General features: G+C 41.7%; 2 protein-coding genes across 5 annotated transcripts; both read left to right on the forward strand.

The window, feature by feature from the left end:
• The first annotated feature begins 5,329 nt into the window (after positions 1-5,329).
• LOC135491445 (S-acyl fatty acid synthase thioesterase, medium chain-like) lies at positions 5,330-8,802 on the forward strand. 4 transcript variants are annotated; one of them, XM_064777341.1, is made up of 8 exons: positions 5,330-5,673; positions 5,923-6,061; positions 6,359-6,497; positions 6,767-6,866; positions 7,249-7,330; positions 7,654-7,747; positions 8,057-8,142; positions 8,650-8,802. In XM_064777341.1, the coding sequence occupies exons 2-8, from the start codon at positions 5,929-5,931 to the stop codon at positions 8,775-8,777; spliced, it is 762 nt and encodes a 253-aa protein (XP_064633411.1). In that variant the 5' UTR covers positions 5,330-5,673; positions 5,923-5,928; the 3' UTR covers positions 8,778-8,802. The 4 variants fall into 4 exon arrangements, with proteins under 4 accessions (XP_064633411.1, XP_064633401.1, XP_064633425.1 ...); XM_064777331.1 differs by having other exon boundaries at positions 5,330-5,391; XM_064777355.1 differs by lacking the exon at positions 5,330-5,673 and adding an exon at positions 5,686-5,705.
• Positions 8,803-9,425: 623 nt separating this feature from the next.
• Positions 9,426-16,900, forward strand: LOC135491473 (cerebellar degeneration-related protein 2-like). The gene is made up of 4 exons (XM_064777374.1): positions 9,426-9,619; positions 12,013-12,125; positions 13,138-13,286; positions 14,596-16,900. The coding sequence occupies exons 1-4, from the start codon at positions 9,535-9,537 to the stop codon at positions 15,629-15,631; spliced, it is 1,383 nt and encodes a 460-aa protein (XP_064633444.1). The 5' UTR covers positions 9,426-9,534; the 3' UTR covers positions 15,632-16,900.
• Positions 16,901-17,475: the final 575 nt, after the last annotated feature.

A 17,475-nucleotide genomic window follows, 5' to 3' on the forward strand; every position in this document is an offset into this window, starting at 1 on the left:
TGCCTACAGATATGCTCTTGAGTACTATTATACACTTAATGAATAAATGGTGTGCGGCCGGATGATGTAGGGAATTTTCCAAACTCCTTGCCTCGCCATGGTAACCGTCGCTAAGTGATACAATCCCAGTTTACTGCCAGACACATATTTAACGGCAAGTCTGGGCTGCAATGAACTAGCGATCTTGACTGAGGAACATGAATTCATTTTTTGTTCAGTTGTAATTCTGTCCTGTCATCTGCAGTATGCTTTAGGTACTGGCCATCAGCACACACAACATTGTGTCACTATCCTTTTCCAAAACAAAACCATAACAAAACAACACTATACATGTATATACATGTATCGTGGTAGAGATTTTCTGTTTAGACAAATCCTACAGAATAACAAATCGAGTAATACATTTATAAAGTCCAAATTGACATCCTTCCTGCTTCGTCAGTTACGCGCGACGAACACGCCGGTGACGCGCCGCGCGACTTAAGCCCGCAGCACACTAGCCGCCAACTTTGGCGACAAGAAGCGTTCGGCTGACGCCTCTCGACGCCATAGTTGCCGGCCAGTGGATCCCGGTCAGAGCACACCTGCCCAGAATCGGCGTCCAGTAGCGTCTTTTCCGCCACTTTAGGCTGCCCTTTTGAAATCATGTGACATCAAGACGCAAGCTGATTGGCCATAGCCTCGCCGCCGACGCCGAGTCAGGCGACCATCCGTAGCACACCTGGCTTCTTCTTGCGTTCAAGCGCGGTGACACGTGTCAAAAATCAAACATTATGTTAGATATTTGGCGTTTAGTTGCGGCGAGTGGCGTCAAGTCGCGTCCGCCGACGCCGTTCGTAGCAGACTAGGGATTTTTCAGGCGTTCAGGACTCTTGCGGCAAAAAACGCCTGTGAACGCCGAAGTTGGCGGCTAGTGTGCTGCAGGCTTTACGCGAATTAAGGGATGACGCGAATTAAGGGATGTCAATCGTGATTTGGACTGTATATAAACTTACTGTTATCGCATTTCTTCATATACTGCATGTAACTTGGTTTTAGCATCATCGCGCATTGCTTCTTCCCAACAGGTATGGACACTGCGAGACATCTGCGGTTGACCTGACATTTCTTGAAGCATTCGTCCCTCCGGTGCAAATTTTGGGAAGGCATGTTGTGAAAGTTGGAAAAATCGGTAACCTTCTGAAAGCATCTATTTCCTGTAATAGAAGGATGAATCAAATTTAAAAAGATATTTTGCTTACAATGTATGATCCCCCCCCCCCCCAGTTTTTCACACGGGGGAGGGAGAAGAGAAACACACGACCATCCTCTTATCCATATTGCAAGGACAAAGTCCTTTGGCATTTTTGGCAATTCTATTGGAAGGCTGTCTTCCCGGGAAGACATATTGACATGTTTTTTTCCTGTTTGCCCCTAACGAAAAGTTTCTCTAGAAATATATTGTGGAACAACAAAAGACGTCGTTACACCGGCAACGTGTCGACTTAAGTTCTAAGCAACTTATACATGTAGCTACTATTTCATTGATTAAAAAAATTCTCGGACATCGAGATAAAGGTCTTATGACTGGCTGCCCAACAGCGAAATTGGTAATTAGTTCACGAGATATTTCCTTAATGTTAACATGGTATGCTGCAGTGCGTGCTAATTGATTTAAAGAATTTGATTGTCTGATCACGACCCCTCTGCTAATAGACGGAACTTTCAGACCAAATACCGAGGTGTGAGCGGAGGTTTTGGCCGAATTGGAGGTCAATCCGAGCGGGATTAGACACCTAAGGATCTACTGGAAGGTATCAATTTCGTTTTTAGGATAACCTACCGTTGGTGGCTTCTCGTCGTTCGACACCACATGTTTTGACTTTCCTAATGATTGCACTGTTCCGCGCCTCGCCCACTCGGACGCTGTAGCCGACCGTCCTTTGCCAGATTTGTTGAAGGTGGATGACACAGGTAGCCAGCGAGGAATTTGTACGGGGTGAGTAGAGAACCGCCTTGCATGCCTTGCCGTGGGCCTCGCAGCGGCGTTCGCAGCGGCCAAGGCTTGGGCAACCGACTACGGCCGATGGCCAGGTTGAGGCCAAGAGCGAACGATCAAATTTTCGGGTGGTAACTAGGCGACAGCCTTTGGCAGGAAGAAAATTGCTTTTATCAAATACATGTAGTTGTGGTAAATGTCGTGTCGGTCCAAAACATTTGTTTCGTGTGCTTTATACTGTACGGCGTAAATGCGTGGATTCAAACTCAAAAGACCGAGGCGAGATTAAAGAATATGTTCTTGGAGGAGGCGTGCATGGACTTCAATTTACTGTTTTCACTTCAGAAAATCAAGACTTTGAATTCAGCGAGGAGCTGAATGAAACCAAAATCTACATTAGGCCCATATGGTCAGTCTGTGATGCACGCATTTGAGATTAGTACAGAGGTTCAGATTCTGATCTGAGAACGAGTATAAGGCGCATTTCGACGATTGATATCGTATTGGCTCTCGTCAGAAGTGCAATGAAACAGCGTGGTGTTTATTTTCTATAGTATGCCAAGAACCAAACATCCTGACAATATCAGGCCGTTACACCAGATACATACTTACTCCCACGGAAACATGCGTAAGCAGGTAAGGAGGAGTAATGTTCTAGGCTCTTTTGCAAAAGGATGAGATCCAAAGAAAAAATCGCCTTGTCCTCATTCTGAAATCAATCTGAACCTCTCTTTTACCTTTTTCCAAACGTCCTTCTGTCGAAGAAGCAAAGAACACCAAAGCCACTAACAACGACAATTGAATGGATGCCATCTCGCCGATGTTCAAGCTTTCACTGGGAACATCCGACTGTGAATAACCGGACCCCCGGGATAACCAAATCAACTTCGATACAATCACGTGGTTATACGCGTGGCCAATCACGTGCATGGAAGTACATGTAGTAACCTCGGGCAATAAGTATCAGTTGCAATGATAAACTATGAATCAAACATTGAAGGAGATTTTGTACTTTCTTTCTAGGGTGACACCCATTTCTTTCTTGATGTGGACTCAGAAATGCATAAAGTTTTTGGCTATATATAGCCCATTAAGTGAATTGTTGCTTTCATCGGCATCTCCTTCCTCATATTTTGTGTATCGAGTAATTTAGGCATTTGGTGGCGCAGCATCGCCCTTGGGTTTCCCATCCTCGAAATAAAACACGTCAAGCAAACCAATTAAGGTGTCGCATAATGCCACTTTCTTTTAACCAATAAATTAACTTTTAGTATTCCTCAGGCTCAGTCAGAGTAACAAAAGTGATTATAGACATAGAGTGGGCCGGGTGGGGAAATCGAACACAGACCAAAACGCGATGTGAAATATTATTTTATTTAATTATTTAATTTGAAAGCCCGCACCACACGGTGAAAATTTGCGTGATGCAAGTGACACGCGTGCATCTTGCGACAGGCAAATTCTCACTGTGTGGGGTCGTTTTTTGCTGCGTATCTTCCTCGCGTGTCGAGACGCAGCCGATCTAGCATGTTTGATATTTTCTCGACACGCGAGGAAGCTGTATGCCTGGTGACATTTTGGAAAGATAATCTGACGTTGCCAAACAATTTAATTGGCCAGGGAATAAAAAAGCTCATCATTCATGTGGACGTTCGGGTCTTTAAACATACATGTACTTGCTTTGAATGATAATTTAGCATCCATCTCGACGACGACAGCGAGTGTCTCAAGTCCGATGAAGAGGCTAAAAAGCCCAGTATATACACGTAGCTCCTCAGGTGATAAATAAAAATTGTATCCTGACAAATCAAGAATGAAGTTAAATTGGACTATATACAGCGGCAGTGGGTTAAATTCGTCATCTTCGGGTGACAACTACACATTGTACACAGTAACGTTTTATTCAGCACTAAATATTTTCGATGTACTCTGAGATTGAGGAGACCCCTATTGGCGACTTCGTGCAACTTTATTTTTCCTATCCAGCTACTGCCTAGAGTCCCTTTAAGCCATAAAGCTCGCTTGTGCAGTTCCAGTTTCATGTATCAAACACCTCGTCTTCGTGGTGCTGCCGTCCATCGAAAGAACATTCCGTCGGCTCTCGAGATTCTCTGATCTGCGGCAGTTGTTCAAGTTGGGTCGGATAGTATTCTGTTAGTCGCCACCGCTGACAGGCGTAGGCATGATAGTCCGGTCGCGGCGAGCTCCAATCCTGCCATCCTTCTCCTTCAGAACTCGGACTGTGAATAGCAGAATGTTCATCCGAACCATCGTCAGCCATAACAACATCGGAGTGAGTTTTCCGAATACTGGCAGAACGAGCTAAAGACGACGTCATAATTTGGCGACAGGGTACAACATCTCGCATCGCCTCCATGTCCTTGAAGTACATTGCAACCTGCTTGTCAAGATTCCGTGAGTGTCGTTTCCTCCGCACGGTGGCGCCTATCAGAAGAACAATGCTCATGCCGTAAATGAGCACCATTGCAATGACGTAATATGCTGCACCCACCGAATCGTACTCCCCTGAATCTTCCACGACGGCATTGAAAGTGTTATTGAACCCGTCGATTCGGAAGGTCACATCCCTAGAAGAACCCACTGCAGAATTCAAGAACTTGTGATCATCTCGTCTATTCTTATGAATACGACCCATCTCTTAATCCTATGACTGAGATATTTCCAAAAAAGATTGTACAGCCTGTATCAAAAGCGCCTTCCTCATTTCTCACCATGTATGGTGAAGTGAGATATCTAAACCCATTTTCATTGTTGACACTGTCATTTTATTACTATTGGACTCCAAACAGTAACACCATGGTAACCGAACCACAATTCCTGCCCATAATGATAAATTGTTATATAATGTTAACAGAAACTGGTCAGATATTCCAAACAAGAGGCCATTAGTCTTAGTGGTTTGATTCATTATTCTGTTTGCGTATCATGCTGTGATATTTACCAAGTTTCTGGTGACCATTGTCGGAAAATGAGACTACTATATTTCCGTTACGGATAAACACGCCGTACATGACAAAAGAGGCTGACAGCTTCCAATTAGTAACCTCAGATCGATGAATGGAACACAAGAGCGTGACATTCGACCGTTATTATGGGAATGCCTGGCATAATATGTTCATAAGTATGCTGACACATATATATACGATTTCATTTCAACTCCAGGGTGGATAACTGCCAAAGCCTGACCATAGCAGAAAATTCAACAGTATCGACTGAGTGTCCGGTAATCTAATCGCCTGTGGAGGGGTTACAGGGTTTGTATTGACCGCTGTAAAATTTAGGCGGGCCGAATGGTAATCGTCCTTGTAGAAAAACCGACGATAACAACTATTAGTTGTAACCGTTGTATTTGGACTTTGGGACATCGAACATTCGATTCTGGGCACGAATTGGTTGTTATGCGACTACTTTTGCAATCAGTTTCGCTTTGTTTTAGTTTGTGGCCTTGCTTACTCACTTTTGACCAGGTTTTCAACCACTGACACGCTGTCAGATGGTCGAATCGACCACTTTCCGCGAATGCACATGTGTCAAATTGAATGCCAGATAGATAGTCACTATTTTAGAAGCTAGATGGCGCAGTGTAGAATAATTATTCGTGGCGGGAAATCCGAGACCGCACTGCGGCATGCGGCATTTGGTGATTCTGATTCCGTAAACTTCGTATTTGAAATGTATGATATTATTTAAAAACTACAATTTACATGTACAGTGTATGTATCATTTGACGAATTTCGTACTGTGTCGAATTGGTGGTTAAGTTTCTTTCTGGAATAATCTAGTACTGTGAGTGTCATTTCCTCCTACAGTTTCACTCAGACTTCGTTTAAGTCGTGCATCGACCTTTCAAAGGTAAGAGCGAGTCAGGACCGTATAAAATAGGGCCTATGTTGTATATGTCTGGAATTTCCATTTTCTTGTAGGTTACAATGGCTGATAAACTTGCAAACTGTATGAGGGTCAACCCCGACGCTGCGTGTCGTATATTCTGTTTTCCTTGGGCTGGTGGTGGATCCATTTTCTACGCCAAGTGGGGGTCCAAAGTCCCAGCAGACATTGAAGGTATGAATCCTTATCCAGGTGCCTAGGGCATTGTAAGGGGAAACGATGTTTTTAAAACAGGGAATCAGATCCTTATATCAAAACTTCTTACTAAAGTGGGCAAATGAATAGCTTTTGAAAGAAAGCACGCCAATCTTTTGAAAAAGGTATTTGAAAGCAGTAAACCAAGATGAAAAGATTTGGGCACTCTTAAGATATAATCATCACCTCTCGGAGGAGATGCATTAGAACCTGCCGATTGTGACTTCAAGGTTGTAAAAACGTCATTTTATTATATATACATGATTTCCGTTTTAGTATGTTCCCTGCGTTATCCTGGCCGAGAGAATCGTTTCCGAGAGCAAAGTTACACGAGTCAGACTGCGCTAGTGAACGATATAACCACCAACCTTCTTCCCCTGTTCAAGGAAAAGCCATTTGTGTTCTTTGGCCATAGGTAGGGTAATTGTTTTAGGTTTTGGAGAAGTACCACTTGACTAACCGATATAGCCATATATTTTACAGGAGACATCCAGACGTCAAATAGCATTTTATTATGATTTGTAGTTATAAAAAATGTAAGAATTGCTCAAAAATGTTTACTCTTGATCGTTTAAGATTCACTCGCAGGAAGTTTTTCATAATATTATTATAAGTGCGGTCCCTGCTTTATCTTGAGACATTCCTCCTTTGTGCTACTTTTTTGGGGCTCCATTGCAATTTCAGCCTTGGAGCAGTTGTCTCATTTGAAGTTGCAAGAAACCTGAAAGAAATGTATGGTATCGAACCCAAGCATTTGGTTGTTTCTGGAGCAAACGCACCACATGTAAGTCCATACCTACCCAGCATGCAGTTTTAGAAATATTGCACCCGCCACGTAAAGTCTTTTTTATCGGTAAAATTATATATCAAATGACAATTTGAATAAAATCCAATTCTTCCTACAACTAAAGTATTACGGATGATTTACGTGTGTCGCGCAAAAAATCAGCAAAAGACGAACATACATGTACCTTCGTACGTCGCACTTTGTCGTTCGCATACGGATCGCGAAAAATGCCCGTCTGAGGTTTTAAATTAGCACCGGCTTTGCTATTTCACATTCATTACGACTGCTGGAGAAGACTTTGGTTAATACTTTAAGTCCGTGGGTAAAGTCAACTAGTCAAATTCTGCCTTCAACAAAATGGATTTATCCGTTTTTTCAGTCTGTGAAATGGAAAGATCATCCGGCCAGGTCATGCTCACAGATGGGGGACGACGAATTTATAGCATATTTAGGGAAGTTAGGTAAATAACTTATTTTAGATTTTTACGAACAATGTGTTGAAATGTCCTTCTTAGTGGCGTACTGTACCGTACGCGTACCCTATATTACGTGGTAAATAAATTGCAAAGGTTTACGTCTGGCTTTGATACATGTAGTTGTGCATTGAGACGATCTTCTTCCAATCGCAGACACTAGTAAATGTGACAGTGTTTAAATCTACATTTTCGTATGTACATGTACAATCATGCTGGCTCGTGTTTACTTGAACTTGGAATGGATGGAAACTTCAATGCATGGTATATTGATGGCGTGGTATTACTCTGGTTGTTGTTTTAACCCACAGGTGGAACTCCCAAAGAGGTGCTGCAGAACAGAGAAATGATGAAGATATTTTTACCATCACTTCGAGCCGACTATGGAATTATTGAAAAATATGAGTTAGTACACATCTTACTTGAAATTCAAGGCAACACGTCTTTCAGCTAGTAAATATGACTGTCTATATTGGCCTCAGTAATTTTGCTTGTTTGCCCGCTGGAGAATCAGTTGCAAATACAGATATGTCCGCAAAAATAGTGTCATTGATCATTTACGTCTACTTCTTGGTCATCCTGAGCTTCGACACGTACCTCCCTTTTGCCCAGAGTAAAACCATTAATCCCCCTCTGGATGGCAGGTTGTCGTCTACAGTTACAGCACCTAGTACACATAACAAATCCAATTTAATATCGCTTGATAAATTTCAGGTACACTTTGCCAGAATCTGGAAGTCAGTTGATATGTCCAGTGAGTGTGGTCAATGGAAGTGAGGATAGAGCCAAGGACATTGATGGTATGTTAATCTGACATTAGGGGGCAGCATACTTGTCTTAGTCCGTCCCTTGACTTTCTCGTGGGTTGATCGTACTCCTTAGCTGGCAGAAATATACAGATCCCGCGACATGTCATTGAAAAAACCTGTATTCTTTGCAAATCGATATTCGTTGCACTGCCACTGGTCCTTTTTATTGTGCGAAATGAACTATTTCTCAGCAAATAAATTCTGACATAGACCTGGGAATGGATTCATGAAATGTTGTGAATCCCTATTATATAATATATATTGTAATTTTTTCTTCCTCATGAACAGGCTTCATAATAAAAACTCTTTTTTTGTAATCTAGCGCGTGCGTTTGATGGTTATTGTTTTGATTTTTGAGCTGGTGACTAGTTTTTTCTAGGAAAAGTAACGTAAATACATGTAACACTTTGACATTCGAAATGATCACGCGCATCTCAACAGCAGGATGCGCCTGACCATTTTAAAGGTGATAAGAATACTATAACTTCTTGCTTACAGCCTGGTCGGAAGTGACAACTGGTCCCTTCAAGAAGCAGATTCTACCAGGAGGGCATTTCCATTTCATCGGAAACTCAGCCAACGAGGAACAGCTTTTAAAATTCATAACAGACTCATGTATTAATTAGTAGATAATGACATTCTTTTATAAAATAAAATCACAAAAAATTATTTCTCAATGTCGTTGATTTTTTCGTTAGCACAGATGATGTTATTCAAGTCACAACCAAGATAACGATTGAACGTTACCTTGTGAACATTTTAGGCAGACTTTACATAGAGCTTCACGCTTCACTCCTCACGCCTCATGCTTCACGGTTCACTCGTGACGCGAAGAATTTCCAAGGCATTTCAACTTAGGCCCTCATTTTTTCCGATGTAACAGGGCTCATTGAAATACCTTGTTAATTCTAGAGTTGCACAAAAATATAATAAGCATGTTTATTGCTGGTTTGAAGCGTAGTGAAATAATTCTTTAAACAGAAACATAATTACGTACCGGTAAGTGAACCGGGTAAGCGAATCGTTGCCCATGCCTACTGAAACAGATAATCGATGATCGCGTCGAATCAATTGAATGAGCCTGCACTATCGAACATTCTGCCTATGGGCTCTAGGCCTATACTATACACCTTTATCATAGATAAAGTCTGAACTGTTTTATTGTGGTGAGCAGAGCTCGCTAGCTTATTGATGGTTCTGTCCACTCCACATTTTGTAGCAGACGACCATTTTGAAATATCAAAACTAGCAGGTCACGTGCACGTCATGTGACTATGTTTTGACATACATTCACATGAATGGAGTGTGCCACGTCAATCTGGAATTTTGAGCTGATATGATCCAATTTTACTACGCTCGGATAGTGCAGGCAACAACCTAGCGATGGAGGGTGCGATTCCCGCGGATATTTTCACCTCCGATTTGGCGGAGACGTTAGAATCGGACGAAAACTACTGGTACCAGAATGGTTAGTATCCTGAGACGCATATAAAGCAGTACATAAACATATGGATGGCTTTCTATGAAAACATATACTGGATTTTATCGATTCGTTGTTACAATGCCAGATGGTTTGGACAGCTATTAAGCATTCCCGTGAAATCGACTGGTATCATCACTTATGATGAGACTCCTGTCATGCGCATTTACCCTAGGCCTTTCATTAATCATGAGACTGGCCTTTGTGCGATCACTTCTTCCTCATTAATATCTGCCTGTGTATACTCTCCATCTTTTGACGGGGCCTTTCAATTCACTTTAGTTCTTCCCGCCTTAATTGTGATATTTTCACCAACTCTGTTTTTATCAAGGCGCTTTTCAATAAAATGCACTATCGTAGACGTAGGTCTGTAAATATGTTTATTGATATATAATATGTGAGTGCCTTGATTGGCTTGTGTAATCATTGATATGAAATAACAACTCTTTATATTTAATAATATTTCCCTATACTCTTTACTTAACAATATACCGGCAATCTAACGGCCCAGGGGAATGTTGAATGATCTACTTATCAACGATATAACCCATGCCCAGTTCAGGCTAAGACTATAAGAGGCCATGCAGGCCTTTAAAGGCCCTATCTAGAACCTGCTCAGACTGATTGTTTTTAATAGGCCTGATGGGATCCTGCTGTCATGGTACATAAAGACGCCCGCCCGTTGATAAAGGGCCCATTATGTGCCAATGCTACCATATTTTTAGTCGGCAATTAGACTGGGTGATACTGGCGCATGCCTAATAGCACTGGTTACATTGGGGAAGCTGTACATCCAGGAAGCTGTACGTATAAAGGGTGTATATGTGAAATACAAGTACAACATGATAGTTGCAATTAAAATCAAAGTACTTCCTGTCATTAATGCGACCAGCAGGACATGACGAAGTCAAGGTCAGTCCCGGGGTCAGTCACTATTGTCATGATGGTCATACCATATGTGGCATTTATTTATAATAATTACGATTGTGCATATACATGTATCCCCAATTAGTTACCGTCGATACCACCATGATCTACATGTTGATAATGCACTTACACTTGACCTGATGTTAATATAGGACACAATCTATTCGGAGATTGTTGCAAAAGATAATGTTACATGGGAGAGAAAAATCAGTATCTTACTATTAACACTACAACATATTTTTCTAATGAAAGAGGGGCTTCGTTATTTTCATCTTTGTAAAAAAAATGTGAGCAACGAGGCCTCTCACTGGATATTGTGTTGAAAAAAACAAATGCGTAGTGTCGTTGACACTCATTGAGCTCATTCAACAAACATAAAGGCCGGTCTCCACATAAGCGATTTAGAGAGCAAACTGTAAGATTTGCCAAATCATACAGGCGCCTTTCAAACAGTTGATATTTTCCCGTTGTGATGTCTAATGAAAGGACGTTCTTTCTTCCCCGGTAATACACAGTTGGCATTCTCGCTACTTTATTGAGTCGAGACACATCTTTTTCTATATTTTTCTTTTTGTATACTGGTCCAGGTATCACCTGGAATGCTATTAAACATAAGAAACTGGAACCCAATATTAGTTTGTGATGTAGGGGAATGACTCATGTTTCCGATGGAAGCATGTTTTGCTTCATGTTCATCCATAACCACGTACCTTAGCGAAACTAAAGATTTTACCAATCATGCTTATCGTGCGTACCGTGTGCTCCTTGAGATATGTATGTAGGAGATAAAGACTGCGGATAAATGAAAAAAGAAAGCCTCTCCTTGATCTGGCATAGATGGACTCAAGAACAAGGATAAAGAAAAAAGGGGAATTCTGGCGAACGGCAAAAATGGAACGTGAACGCCTTTAATCTGTAAATGGAAAAAACCGAGTTGTATTTTGGCGGTGAAATATGATCATGACTAAATGAACACGGAGCTTGTAATGCCATGCACGCTTGTGCAGCAGGGGGTCCAGGTTTGCGGTAAATGACCATTGTCATGTTGTTATTGATGATTTAAGAAAATCTTTCCATCAGAGACACAGTTGGCGGTCCCCTTAAAAGTAGGTTGGCCACGTCATCGTAACTCGACGACTCGCTCTTCCAAAACATAACTACAATGTACCCTACTCCGCCTTTTTCTTTGCTTTCGGGGTCTAGGCTTTCGTAGCTGAGTCACCACTCTTTCAGTGTATTTACTTTACACGTGATTCACCATGGTGATCTCGTAATTCCTCGTGTGGAGTCCTTGACATTATATATCCATGTGGTCAACTCAGCATCAGCAGCATGACGGAAGATTATTATACAATGCCGTAACACAGTTACTTTTATCTTGGGAAATAATGATTAATGCACTCGAAACAAATTCTGATTTCTAACCATCAAATGTTCCCATTGCAATTTTTCAGAGTTGCAGTTAGCAGCAGAGCTAGGCAAGACCCTTCTGGAGAGGAACCGAGAGCTTGAGACACAGTTGGCAGCGGCACAGCAGCTGAACCATGACCAGACACTTGAGATTGACGTAAGTTTCGCAGGGAAATTTCAAAAGGATTGTCAGTTAGTCCAGTGCTTTCTCGTGAAATGATTTCGGACCCGTCCGGTCGATCTGTAGTTCCTGCTTAGGCGTTAGCCATAAGGAAAAGAGGTGTCTGTCTTTGGAACGTCCCGTATTTGTAATGTATACCTATTAAGGCTCAAGAACAATTATCCGATTTGCACTTGACTATTTTTTGCCAAGATGATTTTTGCCTCAGTGCGAGCAGTTGCATGATTAAGGGCCCGTCCCTGCTCACCTAGACTTGAGGTGATGAATTTTCTCTAGCTGAGCAAATACGTTCACTTTTGAAATGATCCACAGTAAGGAATCAACTGTACCCCTCTCACTAATTCCCCAAATCGATTCGTTTAACCGGTCGAAAGCACCTAAAATGTAATGCTCCCGCAACTGCTCCTCTGACAGACTTGGGACACAATTATCGGACATATCGATTATTAATGCTCTTGTACCAGTCGGCGAGTGCTTTGCTATGTTATTCTATCTAAATGGATACTGTGGTTCAGATATATACCCATGTTATTGTATGTGGTTATCTTGAGCCATCTGTGGTGGTTGGCATGTAAAAAGGTCCGCTCTGGCGCCGTTTGATTGCTGCAAACGATTGCCTTAACAGTTAACTGTTGCACATGCATGTGATAGGGAAAAGCTTGGCGGCATGTCGACACACAGAGATAAAAGACTGAAGCTATTCGGTTAGAGCATTTGCGGCTCCTTAAGATAGCTGCTCCTGCAGCATTGCTGAAAGGATTTTAGAATTTAATTATCGGATCGGGTGGGCTACTAAATCCAATATTGTTTTCTTTGTTTACGCCGAGTGTCAACAAAGAAATAAATTAAAACCTAACAGTCGATATCCTTGGCCATCTAACCGATTCTCTCAAGGAACCCAGGTCGTTCAAATACGTTTTAGGGCCTACCTGCCGATAAATTAAGTTCTTGTATTGTTACTGGTTCTTTTTTCCCGCTTCATGTATAGTTCTTAGCGAAGCAGATTGAGACCCTGCGGGAGCTAAACCAATCGAAGATGAGAGTATACGAAGAGGTTGACAAGAACTCACAGGAGATCGAAAAAATCAATCAGTCACTTCAGAGGGAATGCAAGGCAGACAAGGAAAAAATCAAAAGGTACATATATACATGTAGTTTGTTTGTCCATGCTGCGAATATACAGCACTGAGATTATTGAAAGCGGCAATGAGATATTCAAGAGAATTTTTCCAAAGCTGAGCAAAACCAATCATCGGGTGATTTTTGAAAGTAACACCAAAAGAATCATTCACTGATGATACAATATCTTTTTTAGAATCTTCTGCTTGGGGTCAGACGATCGACTTGGGTTTCGCATCAACATGAACGGACTCGAACGATGTTATTTCAAAATGAATCTTAACTGGAGACGATTGAGCTCTGATGGTTAAAATTATCCTCTTAGATGTGAATTGCAACTCTGGTATCATGATGATGCTTCAAGTTGCAGACAAGGCTGCTGTCCACAGCTAATGGAATAGAACGCTGATGTACTGCGCACTAGTCAATCGATTTTCTACTACTAGTATCTCTCATCATGCATCTTGATGAATGTGGGTGCAAGCAGCTGTCATTTGCTTGCCTTCACATTAAACTCGGAAAGCATCCAATTAAGATTATAAGCGTGGCAACATGTAAAAGCTGCACAGGAAGATGTTGGCAGTTGAATGCCTGGCCTTTAGAACAAGCAAATTGGAATATACATCTACTTGAAGTGAGCGATCGATTAGGTTTCTGAACTAACAGTAGATTGTTGCTTGGTTGTGGTGGCAGTTCGATCGATTCATTAACTCATTAGTCGCATGTCGACCCCGAGAGGAAATACATCATCTTTAAAAGCACACCCAATAACTATTTCTTATGGGCAAAAACATTTGCTTGTTGTTCTCTATGTCTGTGTGTACATACTCTAAACAGAATGATTTCATTGTTAGGATACAAATCGTTGTGCCTCAGGGAAGTGATGAACCTGTCCTGTACCTGATCTTATCTCGAAAACAGTTCCACTCTTGAACTTAAATTGGTGCACTGGGTAGTCTTTCTGTGTGTTTTTATCCTCGACATATTATCATCATCTCGCGGCGCTACCTCATTCAAATTTCTCTCGTTTATTCAACGTCTTCGATCACGCCATGCCTACAAGGCGAAATGGTACAAGATTGCTTTATTTAAAGTTAGATGTTCGCTAAGTCTTAGAGTTCAGCATTTGTTACGTATGTACTTTTGATTTCATCAGTTTAAGCAAAAGAATACATTGTGGAGCTAAAATTTGCTTAAACTGATGAAATCAAAGGTACATACGTAACAAATGCTGAACTCTAAGACTTAGCGAACATCATCAACTTAGTATGTTGTATGTATTTTGGACAAAATATGCCACCCACATTCTTTCATTGCCTTTTTTCAGACTGATTGAGGCAATAAATGGCATGGAAACCAAGTGCGAGTCTTTACAGAATGAGGTGGAGACTCTCAGACAGGCTGAACGTGAAGCACAGCAAAAACCAGTCGTGAAACGACGAACAAAGAGCGTGCCCAGTCTCAAAGAATTAGGACTATTCGCTGACTATCATTTAGTAACAAACAGTAGGCAAGGCACCTTGACTCCACAGGAAGTTGAAATCAAGAAACTGCAGCTGATTGTGAAAAACTTGAGTTCTAAACTGAGTTGTGAACAGCGCCGGAATGACACTGCGGAGTCCGAACTCATGGCTGTGACACTGGAGAATAAGTTATTAGCGGATCGTGTGAGGGAGCTACAGGACAATGCGCATTTAATCAAAAGACTTGAGAAGGAACTCCAGGATTTGGAGAACCGGTCGTCCGGTAAGAATGACGTTTTCTGTGATAGGTGTAAGAAGTGTGTCGATGCGGTTGAGAGGTTCGCCACAGTGCCGGAACATGACGGAGAGTGTGAGATCCGACACGCGGAACTGATGAAACATCAAAATGGTGGCAGTATCTATGGGAGCAGGGAATCTCTTCAAAGCGAAGGTGTGGACAAACAGGACTTGAGTACTTACGTTGCCGAGGAGGTTCATATCTCACTTCTATCAGAACTTGACCAACAGTATCATCATCTTGTTCAGAAATACGAACAACTCTTAGAGGCGAAAGGGCGCAGAGATTCAGGAAAGACGGACGCCCATGACCAGAGAAGACATAAAGAAGCACAGGTACAAACTGCGTTGACACCCAGAGCCCCAAGACCCCTTAGCCTACCACTGCCGGCGAATTTTCGTATTACAGCCATGACTTTGCCATCCCCTGGTGTTGAAGGAGAGCCCGAGTACAAGCAACTATTCCGAGAGATCTTCGACACTCTGCGGCGTACTGTTGAGGACCAGGAGGGTCTGACTCCTGTGGTAGCAGGCTCAAAGAGCCCGCTGAAGCCAACAAATAAGAGGAATGGTACAGACAAAGCGAATACTTCTTGTAAATGAATATCGAACGATGTGGTGGCACCTTTTTTGCTAAGCACTAACTGAATCAATTTTGTACCCGTTTATGGGTTCCACAAAATAATCTGACTGTCCTTCGAAAGGTTTTTTTATTCTTCCTGAACTTCCTGTCTGGTCATATTCATATTATTATTGATAAGTTTTTCCATGGTCCTATATTTGTATTATGATTTCGTCAGCTGTAGGCAGGTTTCATCCAAATACCATGTCATACGAATGGCTTGATAGCTGCCGTTTTCGCAAATGGAACCTACTTCGGATGACTATTTGAGAACATATTGATAACCTATCTGTTTGTTTCAACATGTTATGGGTAACAGAGGTAGAGATGGTTAGTCATATTCTGTCAAAAGGTGATAAGCTGGCACTCTTAGCATAACCAACACTTTCACAGAATTACTCCGATCATCCTATTTTCTCCTCATAAAGAGTATTTTGTGTCACTTCTACGTGTAGGTGGGACGTGGGAAAATTTAGTGTTAGTTTTTTAATTCATGTTATATTTAAGAGTGTGTCGGTCAATCATGGAAATGTATCGTCGTAATGAAAATATGGTTGGGCTAGTCTTTGTGATATTTTATTCACTCGGTAGGTTAGTACGAAAAGCCTTGTATTGTACCTCCAGTGAAAATAGTTTTGGTCCCATGCGAGAGATGGTCCTGTATGAGCTTATTGTAACGAAATATCGAACTGTTTCTATCAAAAACTTGGCAAAAATTTCCTACAATCCTATAAACGTAGTATTGGCGTTCCATTTTGTGCTCTTATCACGGCTGATATGCCTTCCATTGAGACTATCACTATGTCATTCAAAGTTCGAGTAGCCAGTGAGTAGACAAGTTGGGGCCAAGTGTCTGTCATTATTATCAAAATAAACTTGCCAATTAGATTTAAACCCAGTTGAGCAAAATCTGTCGGGTAGTTTCTTTCGAACTCCCGATGCCAGGGCGCAAAGTGAATCAGTTCCCCGCAGAAGTTTATACCTGCACTAAAAAGGTCAATATCATAAAATTTCCCACTCGGACGAACACTCATCACTGGCCAGTTGTCTGTTTCCTACTGATGTCTCTACTTAGTCAGTGGGTCTTGTTACACATGGTATATCGATATCATTGTTCACTGGTAGTTAGAGTGCATGTGATTGTGCAAGTTCTTATGCAAGTTGGTTTGTGTTAGATTATCTCAACGATTCCTGTTATGCAATCGTTTGTCTTTGACTATGTGATATAATAAAGACTGCAATACATATAATACCCTTTCTTTTCAATCTCGTTATCTGGTGAGACAACCAATACTTCAAGTTCGGTATCAATTCATGAGAAATGCTAGGATATGGCCCAAGGATATGGCCTCCATTTGCATTTCAGATTTAAAAAGAACAATGCGAGGGGAACCTACTTCGCTCCCCCCCCATCAATGTTCTTTGCTTCAAGCTCATTCTTCTCAAAATCCTGAACACGCTCCTGCAGAGTATCTCGATCTCGACCTATATAATGTGGTAGGCAGCTAAACTTTCAATAAGCACACAGGAGGATCATGCCATCATGAATTCAATCCAGTTCACAATCGATGAATAGGCACCATCACGTTTTGATAAACAGCTAAGACAACGTTGCTGTACAATTGTATTTACAAACAGGCAACGACGGGTGTTTGAAAAGAAACCTATTCATTGACAATTCGTTCCCTGATACTTAGTCGTCACATCAGCCTATACCGATACCATTGCTGTTCATTATAATATCGCCTTGACCACGGATGGTTCTTGTGAGGATGGGCATAGTTTCAGTCACGACCTCTGAACTGAATTCTGTCAGGGTACTGTC

Source organism: Lineus longissimus, chromosome 1 (genome assembly GCF_910592395.1).
Source record: "Lineus longissimus chromosome 1, tnLinLong1.2, whole genome shotgun sequence".
Lineage (NCBI taxonomy): Eukaryota > Metazoa > Nemertea > Pilidiophora > Heteronemertea > Lineidae > Lineus > Lineus longissimus.